Source organism: Miscanthus floridulus, chromosome 17 (genome assembly GCF_019320115.1).
Source record: "Miscanthus floridulus cultivar M001 chromosome 17, ASM1932011v1, whole genome shotgun sequence".
In the NCBI taxonomy this organism is placed as follows: domain Eukaryota; kingdom Viridiplantae; phylum Streptophyta; class Magnoliopsida; order Poales; family Poaceae; genus Miscanthus; species Miscanthus floridulus.
The window spans coordinates 91347794-91366582 of NC_089596.1; the positions used below are offsets into that span (position 1 = coordinate 91347794).

At 46.0% G+C, this 18789-nt stretch overlaps 1 protein-coding gene across 1 annotated transcript; it reads left to right on the plus strand.

Annotated features, from left to right (window-relative positions):
* Positions 1-352: 352 nt before the first annotated feature.
* Positions 353-2702, plus strand: LOC136517437 (PLASMODESMATA CALLOSE-BINDING PROTEIN 3-like). The gene is made up of 3 exons (XM_066510994.1): positions 353-595; positions 928-1201; positions 1964-2702. The coding sequence occupies exons 1-3, from the start codon at positions 544-546 to the stop codon at positions 2301-2303; spliced, it is 666 nt and encodes a 221-aa protein (XP_066367091.1). The 5' UTR covers positions 353-543; the 3' UTR covers positions 2304-2702.
* Positions 2703-18789: the final 16087 nt, after the last annotated feature.

The following is an 18789-nucleotide window of genomic DNA, read 5'->3' on the forward strand; positions in this document are numbered from 1 at the left end:
TAAAGGCAGCCCCAAAACACAGGCCCGCATCGGCTCCCATGCCATGCCATGCCAAAGCCGAACAGCGCAGCCCCAGAGCGGCGCTCAGCGTGCACCTCCCTCGCTTTGGCTGACACACGCACAGCGAAAGAGAACAGACGACGATGACTCACCGCCCTGGCTTTTCCCCGCAGCGACGCCAGAGACGGCCAGAGGGAGCGAAATCGAGCCGTTGGCGTCCGGACACGGCGGCCTCCTCCCCCAAAGGGGCCACCCACTCCGTCAGTCACTGTGCAGTGTGCACGGCCGCACTCGGCCACGCGACGGTGTTCGCTCCCAGTCGCAGCAAAGAAAAGAAAATTGGGGGAAAATCAAGCGCGGCTTCAGCGTGTGGTCGGTGCTTTCGTCCATAAAAGGAGGGAAGACGGCTCCGGAAGCTTGACGACACTGCACACCACACCACTCCCCAGTCCCCACACCGAGCTGTCCCCGTCGCGCACACTCTCTCTCTCTCTCTCCAGCTTTCACGAGTTCAGTCCAGAGAGCTCGAGAGCTCTTGCAGCCATGGCGGCTCCCCTGCTTCTCCTCCTGCTGCTGGCCATGTACACTGGCTCAGGTAATAAGCTCCGGATCTGCACGCTGCTCTGCGCTTAGCGTTGTGTCAAATCTATCGCTCTTTTGTTTCTGTCCCTCTTTTGTTTGCCTTTAATCCCCCTAGTCAGCCAGCTGCTTCTTGAAATCTATCGCTCTTGTGTCTTGAGCTATGGCCAACCCTCCTCCTTGTCGAGTGTGTCTACTCCTTGTCGAGTGGGCAGAAAATCTTTCTTTTTTTCGTTTCCCCAATTTTTGTGCGTAGTTATCCAGCTGAAGAACAAGAAACTGTCAGTGCTTTCTTTACATGAGTGAGTGACCAGATTTGAACTAAACCGTTACCTCTCTTCTGTGCAGATGCGGCGTTCTGCGTGTGCAAGACGGGCGTGCCCGACCAGGGATATCAGGCGGCGATCGACTACGCCTGCAGCAAGGGGGCCGACTGCGCCTCCACCAAGCAGGGCGGGCCGTGCTACGGCAACGGCAACAAGGTGGCCGTCTGCTCCTACATCTGCAACAGCTACTACCAGATGCGGAGCGGCATGGGCGCCACCTGCGACTTCAACGGCGTCGCCACCCTCACCGGCAGCGACCCCAGCTCCGGCACCTGCAAGTTCGCCTCCGGCCCCAGGTAAACCAACAACCTCGCATCCACCTCCCATTGATGTGTAGCTAGTGTACTGTATTTCCTTCTCCAGATTTGGGACTTCAGTATTATTTATGTACAGTATTTGCTCTGCTGAGTTGTTGGAATCTGGGAAGTCGAGTATCTTAAAGCACGATGCAGTATATTTGGGTATTTACTGTCCTCGACCAGTGTCACTGTCACATTTGGCATTGTTAAATCGTATTAGGGCTCTTTTAGTGTTAGATTCTGTACATGGGGAACGCTAGGCCGTGCAGAGTCACATCGATGACAGTAGTTTAATTCAAAAAGGCCTCGAACGAAGTCTTGCTCCGGTACCCAAAGAAGTAGTGCTCCTCGTGTACCAAGTGCCATGCAGCAAGTTGCAAGCTTGCAATGCCAAATCCGAAGAGAGAAAAAAAATCTTTAGCTCTAGCTGCAGTAGTGCTAGCTGCATCGGCATACAGTTCCTGGCCATGTGAAAATAAAGGTCATCTGAAACGGATCCACTGGTCCGAGCTTAAAGCAAATGCCTTTTCAAAGCCGGGCCGCGCCGGGGTCCCTTCCGGGGACGGCGGCCGCGTTAGCCAAAGTACACTGAACCTGCTGGACCAATGGCAGCCGGCCAGTCGCGGTTCATCAAACCCAAAGAGCTTTTTTTGCAACCAAAGCAAATGGATATTGTTTATCAACCCCAGCAAATCGCGTTCACTCGCGGATGGTTTCGTCGGACTAACGTGTCTTGCCATTGTTGATTCCTTCCTGCAGCAGCGCAGGCACCGGCGGGATGGGCGCTGGCACCGGCGGTGGCGGTGGCATGGGCGCTGGCGCGGGCACCGGCGCCGGGACAGGCGCTGGAACCGGAGCAGGCACGGGCATGGGCGCTGGGACGGGGACTAGCACTGGAGCTGGCGCTGGCACCGGCACCGGCACCGGCACGGGGATCACGACCCCCGGGAACACCCTGAGCCCACCGTTCGGCGGCACGGGCGCCTACGGCCCGTCAGGAGTAGGCAGCACCGACTACAACGACGCCCCCGCGCCGCGCGCCGCCGGGCTCCACGTGGTGGCCGCCCTTGCCCTCGCCGCCGCACCTCTCCTCCGCTAGGCGGGGCGCGGTGCCAACTGGGCTGGCGGGCGGGCACGACACGCGCAAACAGGTGGGGCGCAGTGGATCCCGCCTCGGCGGCGCGCGTGCCTGCTGGGTTTTGATCGATCAGCCGTCAGTGTAGTGGTCGTACGGGGTTATTGCTATTCAACTGACCTCTGTGTCCGTCTCTCCTTCCTCGTCCTAGTGGTGGCCGCCATGTGTGGTGCTTTGCACTGGTAGAGATCTAGGGATTCTTTTGGTAGTTCCGGACATACGTGTCGTCGAACGTGTTTCTTCAGTCCTCTTATGTTTTCTTCCTTCCTTCCTATATGGTGCCCCTTTGTGTTAGGCTGTGTTACTAGAACTATGCTAGTGTTTGGTGGCGGCCGCTTTCCATGGCCGGCGTCTCATGTTGCACTGCACGCTTGGACTGGCAGGTTCACATGCCCGGCATGATGCTGCGCCGTTCATTGCCTCGCACTCGCACGTTGCAAAACCTGGAGGGCGCGTGATGGCGCTGGGTAAAACAGGACGCCGATCTCGGAATGATTGCAGGTTGATCCGTGGGGCGCCTGCTGGTGCTGGGGCCTCTTGCATGAGGGTTCTGGCTCGTCCCACTACCCTCCGGGATCCGCCGGGCAACGTGTCCGGCGGAACATGCCGACACGGACACAAGATGAAGCTCACGAGGTGATCTCTTCGGAATCCACTGCGGGGACCACGACCAGCGGCGACCAGATGCCTTGGCGCGATTGGATCCCTTGCTGCGGTGACCGTTGTCGTGGACTCGCGGCCGGCCAAGGCGTGCGCGCGTCGTGGTAACGCGAAACCGACCGACGCAGGGCGGAGTCGCCGCGCCGGCGCTGCTATGGCTCGTCGGGGTTAATGGCACTGGCAGGGGTAGGTGTAACGGGGCATGGTAGGCATTGGTCGTCGCGTGCTCGGTTGGCAGGTGGCGGCGCAGCGGCGGACGGCACGGGCTCCGCTGGGCCGGGCTGGTCACGGGGAATGTACGAACGTTCTCGGGGCGACTCGGGGCCGGGGGACCTTCGCTTCACAATTCGCGTCGGCACGGGCTCCTCAGGCAGGGCGTCCAAGTCCAATCTGTACTTGGGTCGAGGTCTCGAGGAATTGGGCGGGACGGGAGGAGGGCCTCAGCGTGTGTGCCCGCTCCCGCTCGTGGGTGTGGCACAGGCGCACGAGGCAGGCTTTTGATGTTGGGCCGCGCGCTCTGTTGTCTGGCGGTGGATGCTGTTTTCTTGAGTTGTCTCAATGACGGCCCACCAAAATGCGTCGCGGGTATCGTGCGAAAGATAGGAAGGAAAGGATCGGAACGAACGTGACCCAACCCACGCACGACTACACAAGAAGATGGACCGCACAGAGTTCGGCGCGGCCGAAAAGGGCACGAGAACATAATGGGTGCAGGAGAATATAATCTTCGCTCACCACGCAGAGGCGCAGAGCCCATGAACGAACAAGATAGAAGGAATAGTATATGTTTGCGGCCCGCTGAAGATTATTTTCGCCGGGAAGGTTTGGACAATTGCTAATTTGATGATTTGTGGTGCTGGTCGTCCCTTTTCTATTTAAACTACGTATTGCAATGGGAATAAAAAATAATGATAATTCAAATTTGCATATGTGTTGTACCATATTATCAAAAACAGTTTCTTAAGTATGATCTTTGTAACATGCTATTTTTAGTCAATCATATCACTACTAGATTAGATCAGTCCTAACCTAAAACTATCAGTAGTTTCCATAGCATTGAGTATCATGCCACGTAGGCCAAAAAAAAGCTAATGTGGCACTATAATTAATGAGGAGAGAGAGGTGAAAAGAGGAAGACATTGTTTCTGGCTCTCCCACCAACTCCCGAACGAGCATTTTCGTGCTGGGGGCTAATTTCTAGTTGATAGAAACCACATATAGTTTCAAGGGGTTGAGAGTGGCTAATGAGGACAGGGATCCCGATCTTCCGTCAGATAAAGGTAACTATCGTTGTGGCGGAAAATGACACACCGATCCAGCTTCAGATCGAACGATCGAACCCTGCAATCTTAGCACCACAACTTCTCTGGTTATCAATCGAGACACGGATCCGGTTGACCTCGCCAAGAAGGCTAATCCCTACCTGCGCAACGAACAACACAAGCAAGAACAAGAAAGAAAGCAACCAAATTGCAGATGAATGATTAATCTCACGAGGTTGGGATCTCACAAACCGATAAACGACGAAACTGTTCTTGACAGATTAATCTAAACAAAACCCAAAACCTAATGTCGGTGGCGGCGTATGATTATAAAGGTCTTAGGGCCGTCGCCTACCCTGGACGCGCCCCCCTAATGGGCCCAAACACGATACACGGTCCAACGGACCAAAATACGGTGTCGCAGCACCCTAATAGATTCTGGACGCTGACTTGTTTCGACGATTCCCGTTGATTGTGAAGGGCTTTTGACGTGAAACCACTTGGATTGACTTCCTTATCAAATTAGCTTTCCAACTATATGTGGATCGTCGAAAACGGAGTCCGGATGCGTCCTGGATGATCAGTTTAAGGTAGACTGGTCCTGGAGACCGAGGCAAACTCGAAATCATGTTGGATCGGGCCTCCGGTTATGTTGGACGTCCTTGCTGGTCATCATCGCCTCCACCACGTCCTCTAAGTCCCTCATGACCCTCTCCAATGTTCTTGAGCAAGATAACATCATTAGGTAGTAGTCTATTCTCAAAAGTATAAAAAAGATCGCTTAAGAACGAGCTCACCTCTAAGTTGAGTTGACGCATTCGGGCCCGAGTTATTGGACCTTGCATGACGGTTGGAGGATCAGCGGGTACATCCAAAGGAGTGATGTCCTCATCAATAGCCTTAGATGAGTGTTATTGTAGAACGAACTATTAGCCTAGAAGCACGTAATTCTAGTTTGTCTTTTGAATCGAAGCAACCAAAGCTAAGACCATAATAATTGTGTTTGCGAGAACACACTATTCTACAACGTCTTGTCTATATGCGCTTAAGATATTCTTGCCCGCTAACTAGGGTCAAAAAACTACATGCTTCCCATAATAAATTAAAAGCAAGATATGATTTCACCACTTCGGCTTTTTTTTTCCTAGGATAAGAGGTTGATTGTTATATAATACATTATTATTGTTCTAAAACCTGGTCAGTTACATCAATTGGAATGCTCTGGTTAGAAGAATATTCCAATTCCATGCATTCTAAAATTGTTTGCAAGGCAAAATCAACATGCCCCATGACATGATAGTATTGAACCAATAACACTAGTAGAGAAACAGGCTGTACTTCCGGTTCTTAACCCCCTTCAGTCCCGGTTTTAGAACCGGGAGCACAAATCCGGGACTAAAGGGCCCCTCCTTTAGTCCCGGTTTCGCGCCCGGGACTAAAGAGGCTTCCCGGCCTAGCCACGTGGGTCGGCCCTTTAGTCCCGGTTGGTATTAACAGCCGGGACTAAAGGTTTTCTTTTTTTTCTTTTTTTGTTTCTATTTTCAATTAATGATTCGTTTTGGTTTTTGAATAGGTTTTCGAATACGTATTCTACGCTGCTAATAATATACGTATTCTACACGTTTATAATGTTCGAACATTTTGTACAAACTAAAGTATGAAACTAACGTATATATTACTTGCATATATATATATTGTACGTTATTTTATGTACATATAATATGTATATATATATATATATTACAAATAAAGCTTGCATTGTATATTCTATCATATTCTTGGCATAACAGATTCACTCCATCTGGTTTGGCTTCCATGTTTTGTTCACGTCATTGTAGAACTCGCCGGCGGGGTTTAGGACCTGGTCATTAAGAAATCCTGCTATGGTCTCTTGAATTGCTTTCAGTTGTTCACGTCGTGTGACTTTTTCCTTCAACCTTAGAGTCTTCAATAAAAGTTATAGGAAAAGTATATATATATATATATATATATATATATATATATATATGTGTGTGTGTGTGTGTGTTGGTCACGTGATTACTTATATATATGAGCAATAAAAGAAATTGTGAATATATGAATATATTTATATAACGTACTTTGAGGTTCTCTTCAGGAGTTCTTTTTTAGTACGCCATGATGAACTCGCAAACATAGTATCCACAGTAGTTGTTCCCCTGTTCTTGCCTCAGAACCCACTTTTACGAGAAAAAAGATCCGGTGAATTAAAAGCATGCATGGTGTTAATTGAATTATATATATATATATATATATATATATATATATATATATATATATATATATATATAAATGTAAATATAGCTAGTACTTACTTTGTGTGCGATTACATCCAGTGGCGCTTTGCAATGTTTTATGTGGTGTTCCTCAATGAAACTTTTCCAAACACTACGCCCAATAAAATAAAAAATTAATTTGACCTTTAATAATTGTTGCAGTTAAGAGATCGGGGTATATATAGTTGCTAGAGAGATCAAATTACCCTTGGATAATATCTATCATGTCTTGGTACTCTGTTTGCTATTTTCTTAACGAGTCTAAGATGCTCAACCGACTATTGGCCATATCGATGACCATCAATATCCAGTGATTGCTGCATATGTTTTTATACACAAATATGATCGACATTAACTAGAGTCAACATATATATATATGGGAGATAGCTTAGCTAGTAAGCAAATAACTGAACAAATGTCCATATGATCAACATTAATTATTTAACACTCACTTGAAGTTGTAGGGGAAGAGTATGTCCTTGTTTTGTTGGTTCACTAAGAACCTCATAAGATTTTCTCGAGTTCAGCTTTCCATTGAGGCGGGGGATTAGGCTGTTTGAATACGACATTTGGATCAATGAAACCAACATCATTATCCTTTCTCTTTCTGAGTTCTGTCATCTCATATCTGCATATATAAAAATATAGTGTGAGGATATATAATTTATATATATACATGTAGCTTTATATATATATTTTTTAATAGTAGAAAATAATCACACTTACAGACAATAGCAGCTCATGAGACTTTTGTCGAGAGAGTCCAGGTGGCATAGTTGGTGTAATTCTGAAAACTCGACATATATAATGTCATCGCCACGGAAGTAATGTTGGTTTCTAACTCTGACTGAAACAAAGGTCTCTCCCCGTTCACACGCCGCCATGTACCACTTGTTTAGTAGATACATTTACGTACCCAGTTCACCTAAGGCCTCAGGGTTGTATAGACTCTTTTCATGTTCAAATTTCTTCCAAGGATCCACTTTCGGAGCAGAGGTCCTTCAGCGAGCACTTAGGAAAGGTCTAAACCGGTATCCTCGTAAAACCAAGCCAGGTCCTCAAAATCAACGTCCAGTACGTCTAAGTTTGAACCATATTCATTACGAATGACAAGAGGGAGGATTGATTGTTGCGATTGTTGTCTGAGTTGTGCAACACCTTTCCCTGCTCTAGTCTTTTTCTGCTTCGCCTCAAATGACTTGATGAGAGAGCGGTCGTAGTCCAATTTTGGCAGGGTTTTTTGAGATTCTCGCTTTTTCTGGTCCACCTTCTTTCTTAGAAGATCTGGAGCTAGGTAGAAGTACGGTTTTTCCGGGTTCTCCCTCTCTTCTCGTTGTTTTCTTACTTTTTCAAAGAAACTTTTCACATCTTTTTGTACTGCATCCTTTAATTCCTTTTCACTTTTCTCGTAAGACAGTTTTTGGGGAATAACTGGATTAGAGGAGGCTTTCTTCTTTACCGGTTGGTGGGCCAACGACTTTGTTTGTGGGGCGGACCTCTTAGGAGTTGGCTGCTTCTTGATCATCAAGGGAGGCAGGGCAGCCGTTGGAGACCTCATTGGAGGCGTTGGAGACCTCCTTGGAGGTGGCGGCGGTGGAGACCGCCTTAGAGGCGTTGGAGACCTCCTTAGAGGTGGCAGCATTGCATAATCATTGCCCGGAGCACTATGATGATCTGGAGATTGAATAATTGGACTTAGGTTGGCGGAGGCCCTGCTATGTGATTACAAAAAAGAATAATTAGGTATAAGAAATTGTTATTATTAATCATGCATGTCAATAGAAAATTTGTGAAAAAATTATTTCGTTCACTTTTGTCCGCACCTATTGTCTGGCAGTTGAGGAAGTGACGGTGGACTAGAGACCCCGGGAATAATGATGTAGCGCTTGCGCCATAGTATGAATGTCTTCTCTGCTTCTCCTAGAGTCTTCTCCCCATCACCTCCTGGAATGTCAAGAGCTAGATCACTAAAACCTTTGTTAACTCTATCCACTGAGACGCTAACATATCCAGGTGGTATTATTACCCCATGGATTCTTGGTGTCTTGGTAGGATCTGGAGGAGAAAAAACATCAAGAGCCACCATGATTGTGGAATTCTCTTTTGGAATATGTAGCTCACATGATGTAAATGGTGCAGTGATGTCATCCACGAGGAAACATAATATTGCATCATCTTGATTTGGCAACTCCGTGGAAGCGCAGCTGCTTTTCAACTGATCAGGGGGCTAATATTAATGCTAATTCCTAAATCTGATGCCTGCCTTTGGGCACTCATTGCTATTTGCACTTGCTTTATGATTTTGTCCTGCATTCTAGCTTGCATGTCTTTTTCGCGCTCCTGTGCTTGAAGCAACGCCTCCCGTGACTCACGAACCAATTCCTCCAACCTACTAATCCGCGCTGCATCCTCATCCTTCCTTCTCTGCCAGCTTCTATAGGTATCTCTGTCGTCAGGGAAACCATGCTCCCAAGAAATGTTCTGTCCTAAACCTCTCGTTCGGCCATTGTGTTCAGCGGTCCCGAGGGCATACGTCAGTTCATCCTTCTCTCTATTGGGCCTGAACGCACCAATAGCTTTAGCTTGTAGAGCATAAAAAATCTTTGTGTTGCTCTTTCAAGTTTTGGGCCATGAACCAGCTTCCCGGTCTCTAGGTCCAGTCTTCCCCCATGAGCGAAAAACCAATTCTTCGCGCGTTTGGGCCAATTGAGTGATTCTAGTGTGATACCCTTGGCAAGAATGTCCATTTCCATTTTTCCCACTTGGGAATGGCAGTCGTAATTTTTTTAACCTCATCCTGAAAGCGCAGTAGAAGGTCTCGGCCCGGTTCTCACAGGGTAACGGTACCTCCTGCGTCAGGATGGGGGCGGGGGTTTGGGGGTTTTCTTGATCTGTGTGAGAAGATCTTCTTCTTAAAGGGAAACCTGGGGGCCGTCATAACCCCCCGCAGGTCAAGTTTTTTTGGAATGGCAGTCGCGTAGCCACCTGATCCCATGCCATGGTGGTATACCTTCTGTCGGGCATTCTTTTGGTTCCTTCTCACCCGTTTCTCACCCTCTTCCGATGTCTTGAACTTGTACAAAATCATTCTAGTAGGAACTCAACTTCGCGAGCGGGCCACTAGTATTGAAATTGGGCGTTAGGTTCTTCTTGACGTATTTTGTGTATAGGGATTTCTTCTAAGTCTGAAATTGTGTGGCCATCTTCTTCATAGCCCACTTTTGAACTAGTTCCTTCAATTCATCATCGTTGATAGCATCATAATCATCCGCTTGCAACATGAAATGTTGAAGGATATCATCCCAAATTAAATTCTTATCAAGATCAGAGATAAAACTAACATGAGGCTCATTGATCTTTTGCTTCCATTCACGGGCACTAATCGGAAGTCTATCCCTTACAAGGCACCCACAGTGTTGCACGAATTTCCTTGCATGTGGACCAAGTGGTTCGCCTATCTTGATATTGAATTCCGATATTATATAGCGCCCCTCCAATAGCTTTTTCGGGCCTCGAATATTTTTGCTTTTCGCCGTTGTGGTCATCGATCCAGAGGGCTACGTATAAAAAAGAATAAATAAATATCATATGTACACATAATAGATGATAGATATTCAAATATATATATATAATATTCAAATATATATATAAATATATATATCTCGCCAGTACTTTCTTGCACAATATTTTCTTGGTTGTCTTCAAGAGCCAAGTATTGACTCCCGTCATCTATATCTTGCTGGTCACCATCGGCAAATTGAGTGCCGGTGTTGATAATATCCATCATTTCTTCATCCATGTTGTCTCTCGGGGCAGCCATCTAGCTTTTGCACCACTAGATATATCTATAAAAAATAAAAACTATATCTATAAAATGAACTCCTGTAGGACGTGCCACCTCGAGGATAGTAACATTTGTAGATGACATTTGTAGGTCTGATGTTATCAAATATCCATCAAATTGTAGCTCAAAAACATGTTTAAATAAATAACCATCCGTACTAGTTAACCTTGCTTACGTGATCATCTTGGCGAGCATTTCTCCACCGGATGGCACCGTACTTGGCCACGGAAGAGCTCTGATTCTACGAGGAAGGGAACACGGTCTTCCACGACCGTTGTCGCTCTCCCTCATAGAAGCAAAGCTCCTCCTTGACGTCCGTTACCGCTCGGCAGAGAACATGCTAGCCGAGATGAACACGGTCCGCTAGTTCAACTAGTACGGATTTTCTACAAATTTCTAACTATTTTCTAAATTTTTCATTTCATGAAAAAATTAATTCTAAAAAATAAAAGGCATGATTTCTAAGTATTTCATTTCATGGAAAAATTAATTCTAAGTGACATGCTCAACAAAATTGAGAAAAAACACATGCTCTCATGACCTCACACATCTTCTAAGATCACGTAAGCTTCCGTACTAGTTGACCTTGCTTACGTGATCATCTCGGCGTTCAGTTCTCCACCGGATGGCACCGTACTTGGCCATGGAAGAGCTCCGATTCTACGAGGAAGGGAACACGGTCTACCACGACCGTTGTCGCTCTCCCTCGTAGAATCAAAGCTCCTCCTTGTTGCCCGTTACCGCTCGGCAGAGAACATGCTAGCCAAGATGAACACGGTCCGCAAGTTCAACTAGTACGGATTTTCTACAATTTTCTAACTAGTCCACGCCAAGGAGGTGGAGGTATGCCCGCCCGAGTACGAGAACTACATGCCCTGCTACTACAACATCATGGACACTATCGAACATCTCAGATCTAGGGGCCAGCGTCATCATAAGCTACCGCGTAAAAAGGAGGAAACGACGAGACACCGGGCCGCACCCGTGCTCCACTGAGCTCGATGGCTCAGCTCAAAATCGCATTACAAGATTGCCGGCACGAGGGCTCGGCACACGCATCCATACGATTACAAAAGGTTGGAGAAATTAATCCATCATAAACGGATTATATATGGTGGCGGCGGTGGCTCACATCCAAGGTGTCAAACGCGAGGTCCAGCTCCTGCAGCCAAAAAACATGTCATAGACTTAGACTTTACTAAAAAACAGTAATAATCTATTTCATTACAGGACTGATGTCGGGGGCATCCACAAGGGCCTAATACCAGACAGAAAAGACACTTAAAACTTCAATCATTACCAGAAAGCAAGTCAATGATGATTATCATCGATCAAATAGCTATTAGTAAGCAATTTTAGTTTAGTACATAGTGGGCTGGCGAAGCAGAACCCATTGACATAATTATCAAGAAATAATAAACAATTGTCATTTTTTATCCACAACAGCAAAGCCAAAATTCATTAGCAAGAAGCAATGAAATTACAAGCACTTTGTTCAATCACACAGCAATGCATAGAAACGATATTAAGTGCCTACACCTCTGATCACAAAGGGTTCGGCCAGCTAGGCAAACTTTCCCAAATGACCTACCTAAAGATTATTAGGAAACTAATAAAGAAGCCATAGCAGACAAATTCAATAATGGCATATATTGAGATCATCACATCAATACAGTATCTTGCTTAATGCAAGCATGTCGGTATTCATTTCTAAAAGGGCAAAAAAAACAAGGCAGATCACATTGCTATCAACAAATTCAAAAACCACTAACTGCATCTCGCGGATCTAACACAAGAACAAGGGCCAAACCTGGAGAAGATGTGTTGTAATAGAGATGTTGTGGCCTATGGATCTTGGAGAAGACACCTCAAAGAACCTTGAACCGCTTGGGGGCGAGGTGGGCCAGGGACGAGGACGACGCGAGGACTGCGCTGGCCGGCCCGAGAAGAAACGCACGTGCACGTGGGGCCGGTGATAGCGTGTGCGCGTGATGAGGCAAGGCTAGGGTGGTCTCCTAGGGGGTGGCAGCGCTGCTGGATCGAAAAGATCTAGTGGAGAAGATGAGGCGACGGAGAAGAAGGCTTGGCAGCTACAGGATCCGGTTGGAGAAGAAGGCGGTGGAGACAAAGAGAAAGAGAACTAAGGGAGAAGGGCGTGGTTTATAAAGGGAGACATGTAGTCCCGGGTGATGGTTAGAACCGGGACTAAAGCTTCTTTAGTCCCGGGTGATGGTTAGAACCGGGACTAAAGCTCTGACCTTTAGTCCCGGGTGTAGCCACGGCCCGGGAGTAAAGGGGATTTTGGTGGGCCGCGAAAAGGCATCCCATCTTTAGTAGTCACGGGTGATGGTTAGAACCGGGACTAAAGGTTCTTTAGTCCCGGGTGATGGGTAGAACCGGGACTAAAGGTCTGACCTTTAGTCCTGGGTGGTAGGTCCACCCGGGAGTGAAGGTGGGCTGCAGTTTGGCTTCCCGCCAGTTTGTAGAAGTTTTTCCTTTTTTATATATTTCTTTTATATAAATATGCAGAGAGTTGTTAATTGCCTAGTAAATAAAATATTAGCAAAAAAATTATAAAAAGAATTTCGGGGCTTGGTTTTGCATTATTGTACATAAGAAAAATCTGTAACCTAAACTCTTTTGTTTTACCGTATAAATATTTAACATAGTGTAAATAATAATCATAATTTTCACCATGCAAAAATGTACTAAATTAAAATCATTAAAACTATTGCTTTTCGACAAGAAATTAGTTTTCACATCTTATTGACGTTGATCATTTATTTTTTTCATCACACATTCTCCATAGAAAATCCACCGTCAATCAGAAAATTCATTTAAATCATAGAAAATATGAATTCATGACAGAAATATGAATACACTATATATATCAAGCGGGCATAGTAGTGAACTTCTTCTTAACGTATATCTCTTGGTTATGATCGCGCCATAACCATGGAGTGTCCTCATCATTTAGCTGGATGCTTGGGTCTTTGTTCACTGTGAAGGTTGGAATTCGGTTATCCTTTTCATAATCTTCTGATATGTCTGACTTGTCTTCAATTCCGACGATGTTTCTTTTCCCTGAAAGAACTATGTGGCGCTTTGGCTCATTGATTGGGTCGTTGTTGTTTTTCCCTCTCTTCGATTTTGTAGACATGTCCTTGACATAGAACACCTGATTCACATCCTTGGCAAGGACGAATGGTTCATCTTTGTACCCAATATTGTTGAGGTCCACGGTTGTCATTCCATATTGGTTGTCGACTGCTACCCCGCCTCTAGTCGCCTTTACCCATTGGCACTTGAACAAAGGTACCTTAAAAGTAGGTGCATAGTTTAGTTCCCATATCTCCTCTATGCGGCCATAATATGTTTGCTTATTTCTATTAGGGTCGGTGGCATCTATGCGGACACCACTGTTTTGGTTGGTGCTCCTTTTATCTTGGGCTACAGTGTAAAATGTATTCCCATTTATCTCATACCCTTTGCATGTGAGGATATGCCACGATGGCTGCCTAGCCAACAAATACAGTTGCTCATCAATACTCTCATCACCCTGACATTCTTTTCGCAATCAGTCGCTGAAAGTTTCCATGTGCTGCTGCGTAATCTAAGGTTCAGACTTCCCTGGAAACTTGGATCGGAGCAACTCTTTATGTGTCTCGATATACGGATCCACCAAGGAGGAGTTTTGTAGAACTGTGTAGTGTGCTTTATTAAAATAATTGTCCTACGTACCAATATATGTTTTTTCCCTAGCGTCTTTCGATGTTTTACCACCGATAGCCTACCATGGGGGTACCCGGGGCAGTTTGTTCGGGTTTCAGCGTATGCAGAACTCAACAGTAAACACAAGAGACAGTCGATTTATCCTGGTTCGGGCCCTTGACTGTGATCGAGTAACAGCCCTACGTCCAGTCGGCGTTAGCCTTTGTGTTGGATTAATTATCAAGTGTTGTCTCTAACTCTCTTCTGCTCTCCCAATCTAAGGAGCCATGCCCTCCTTTATATAGTTAGGAGGCTAGAGTCCTAGTTGGTTTACAATGTAGAGTCCTAGTAGGATTATAGGGTAATATTACTACTAGGATTACATAGAAGAAATCCTAATCAAACTAGATCTCCTCTCTTCCTTGCGGGGTATCCCATGGGTCCCGCATCGACAAGCCCCCAAGCACTTCATGGTTGAACTCCGGAAGCCTTGTTTTGTTCCTCCAGGTCTTGCCGAGCAGGAACAAGCGTTGCCCGAGTGCTTTCTTCTGTGAAACCATGTAGCGCTTCTTGGGATCTTTGAGTGGTGCGTGCTTTTTTGAAGAAAAAATACTCCCATCTTGGTGTAGCCCCCGAGCTTCTTGCTATTTGGAACAAAAAGTTAGAGGGTCTTGAATCTTATGTTATTTGAAAACTCCTGTCTTGAAGAAGTCTTCTGAGTGATGTGCGCTTTTTGGAAGAAAAAGTGCACTCACTGAGTGTAGCCCCCGAGCCTCTTGCCATTTGGAACAAAAAGTTGGAGAGTCTTGAATCTGAGTTGTTCAAAGAACTGAAAACCTCTTCTGAGGATATGTAGGATCTTGTAGACATTCTCAAGGGTGTATCCAAGTAACCCGCGAACTGTAGTAGGCTATCCATATACCATTGCAAGTCAAAACAGTTGCGCCACCGAGTACTTTCCATAATTAGCTTGCGTGCTTGATGTCTTCTTGCATGCTGCTGTATGTCATGCCTCTTCCTTTGTTTCGCTTGAGTAATGATAGTACATATAAATATGCACGTGTATCCTCATATTCGTGCTCATCTTGCTGACGCAAAATCTTCTCATTCGACCATGATCCGATCTGAGTAAGGCAACCTAGATAATCTATCAAAAGGCTTCGGGTGGGCAGTCCCCTCACCGGAGACCCCATATCACCCCCACCTTAGAATTTCCAAATCACGGCAACAAGGTCGACCTTAGCTATCGAGTAGTTGATCACCCCAACCGAGTAGTCGATCACCGTGGCCGAGTAGTTGGACGTCCTGGCGACTTTAGAGCAGCAACCGAGTAAGACAACGCGGGGCGTGTGTCTCACCCAACGAAGTAGTGGCCAAGTAAGGCAGCCAGCGGTGGGCGAGCTCCTTATTTGATGACGTGGTCCAGAAAATGGTTCCCTGCAAAGTAATCATACGAAAGTATGTAATAATTGATACACAAGATATCAAGTTGGAAGTATGTCCTAGTATTATAAAATGCATATTAAATTTTTTTGTGTCTTGCTCTTACTAGGCTGTGTAATTTCCCTAGGTAGGTAGCCTATTATGTTTAAACACCTCTCGCACCTTTCCGGCGAGTAGGCTTCACGGATTAAGGCCTCAGCAACCCAGGTAAATTAACAACTGTTAAGAGAAGACATTATAAAATGCATATTAAATTTTTTTGCGTCTTGCTCTTACTAGGCTATGTAGTTTCCCTAGGTAGGTAGCCTGTTACGTTTAAACACCTCTCGCATCTTTCCGGCGAGTAGGCTTCACGGATTAAGGCCTCAGCAACCCAGGTAAATTAACAACCATTAAGAGAAGACATTATAAAATGCATATTAAATTTTTTTCACGTCTTGCTCTTACTAGGCCATGTAATTTCCCTAGGTAGGTAGCCTGTTACATTTAAACACCTCTCGCACCTTTTCGGCAAGTAGGCTTCATGGATTAAGGCCTCAGCAACCCAGGTAAATCAACTGTAGTAGAGCCGCGGAGGCATATGGATAATATCCAGAGATATATGATGATTAAAGAATATTTGAAAAAATATTAAACCATGACTTAGCTTGATTGACGGCCGCGTGGTAGAATCAGCGCGCGATCCTGACATTTTGCGCTCAGGAGACCCCAGTGGTTGTAGCCCTCGAGCATCAGCTTATGAGTACTTGGACATGAGCTGTCGAGTAGTTGGTCACCGCAGCCAAAGTAGTCGGAAACTGTGATGAGTAGTCAGACAACTGGCTTGCTTCTGGCTCAGGATGCAGCCAAACAACTGGCTTGCCCCTAGCTCGGATAGCTTGACGTAGTCATACCATGACTCGACTTCTTGAGGGAACTCTAAATGTACTTCGAGTTGTATTCTTGATAGGCTGAGGCCGCGTTCCGGAGCCCTGTCGGAAAAAACTCGGACTATTCTTGAAAGAACTCTGAATGCTTTCCGAGTTGAATTCTTGATTGGTTGATGCCACGTTCTGGAGCCCCACCAGAAAAGAACTCGGATTATTCTCGAGAGAACTCTGAATGTTCTCCGAGTTGAATTCTTGATAGGTTGAGGCCGTGTTCTGGAGCCCCGCCGGAAAAGAACTCAGACTATTCTCGAGAGAACTTTGAATGGTCGCGTTGTGAAGTCCTAATGGAAAAGAACTCGAACTAGCGTGGAAAACGGTTGGTCATGAAATCTGAGTCGGATCAGACATCACAAGCTGCGCGAGTTTCCCGGCGATTTGATCTGTCGTAGTTGCCAAAATAGTGAGGTCTTCATGGTGATCCGAATCTTCGAGGAGATGGCCTTGAAGCTTGCCATTGTCATCCGCCTCGCAGATCCATGAACCGAAGATGAATGTTGATCCCATCGAGAAGATCATGTTGTCGAGGTCCGTCGAGCTCTCAGATGCAAATTCGCCAAAAGCCCCTACCTGGTGTGCCAGCTATCGATGTTTTACCACTGATAGCCTGCCACGGGGGTACCCGGGGCAGTTTGTTCAGGCTTCAGCGTATGCAGAACTCGACGGTAAACGCAAGAGACAGTCGATTTATCCTGGTTCGGGCCCTCGACCGTGATCGAGTAACAGCCTACGTCTAGTCGGCGTTAGCCTTTGCGTTGGATTGATTATCAAGTGTTGTCTCTAACTCTCTTCTTCTCTTCCGATCTAAGGAGCCCTGCCCTCCTTTATATAGTCAGGAGGCCAAAGTCCTAGTCGGTTTACAATATAGAGTCCTAGTAGGATTACAGGGTAATATTACTACTAGGATTATATGAGAGGAATCCTAATCAAACTAGATCTCCTCTCTTCCTTGCAGGGTATCCCGTGGGTCCCACATCGACAGTGTCCCCTTTCCACCTAGTCTCCCCTCGTGTCGCGATTTAGGAACACCAATCGGGTCAAGGTTGAGAATAAAGTCAACACAAAACTCAATGACCTCCTCTGTTCCATAGCCCTTGACGATGCTTCCTTCTGGCCAAGCATGGTTGTGAACATATTTCTTTAGGACTCCCATGAACCTCTCAAAGGGGAACATGTTGTGCAGGAACATAGGACCGAGAATGCTAATCTCCTTGACCAGGTGAACTAGGAGGTGTGTCATGATATTAAAGAAGGAAGGAGGGAACACCAACTCAAAGCTGACAAGACATTGAAACACATCATTCTGTAGTTTAGCTAGATCCATTGGATCAATTGCCTTCTGAGAAATTGCATTGAGGAATGCACATAGCTTCACGGTGGCTAGACATACATTTGGAGGTAGAATTCCTCTTAATGCAACTAGAAGCAATTGTATCATGAGCACATGGCAGTCATGGGACTTTAAGTTTAGGAATTTCTTCTCTAGCACATTTATTATACCCTTTATATTCGAGGAGAATCCAGATGGTACCTTGATGCTTGCTAGGCATTCAAACATGCTTTCCTTCTCTTCTTTGCTAAGAGTGTAGCTAGCAGGACTTAAGTAATGGCGTCCATCATCTGTCTTCTTTGGATGTAGGTTGTCTCATTCTTTCAAACACCACAGGTCCTGTCATGCTTCAAGTGTGTCCTTAGGCTTCCCATACACACCCATGAAGCCTAGCATGTTCACACAAAGATTCTTCGTTAGGTGCATCACGTCGATCGCGCTACAGACCTCTAGGAATTGCCAATAGGGTAGCTCCCAAAATATGGACTTCTTCTTCCACATGGATGCGTGATCGTCGGTGTCGTTCGGAACAGGTTCGCTGCCATGTGCCTTTCCAAATACTACTTTCACATCCTTGACCATATTGAGTACATCATCACTAGTTCGGTTGCCCGACTTGGTCTGGTGGTCTACCTTACCTTTAAAATGCTTGCCTTTCTTTCTTAGGGGGTGATTCATAGGAAGAAATCGACGATGGCCAAGGTACATGACCTTTCAACATTTTTTCAAGAATATACCTTTAGTGTCATTGAAATAGTGCGTGCATGCATTATATCCCTTGTTTGATTGTCCTGAAAGATTACTTAGAGCATGTCAATCATTGATTGTTACGAACAACAATGCTCGCAGGTCAAAGTGCTCCTGTTTGTGCTCATCCCACACACGTACACCTGGTCTATTCCACAAAAGTAGAAGTTCTTCAACTAGTGGCCTTAGGTACACATCGATGTCGTTGCCAGGTTGCCTTGGGCCTTAGCTGA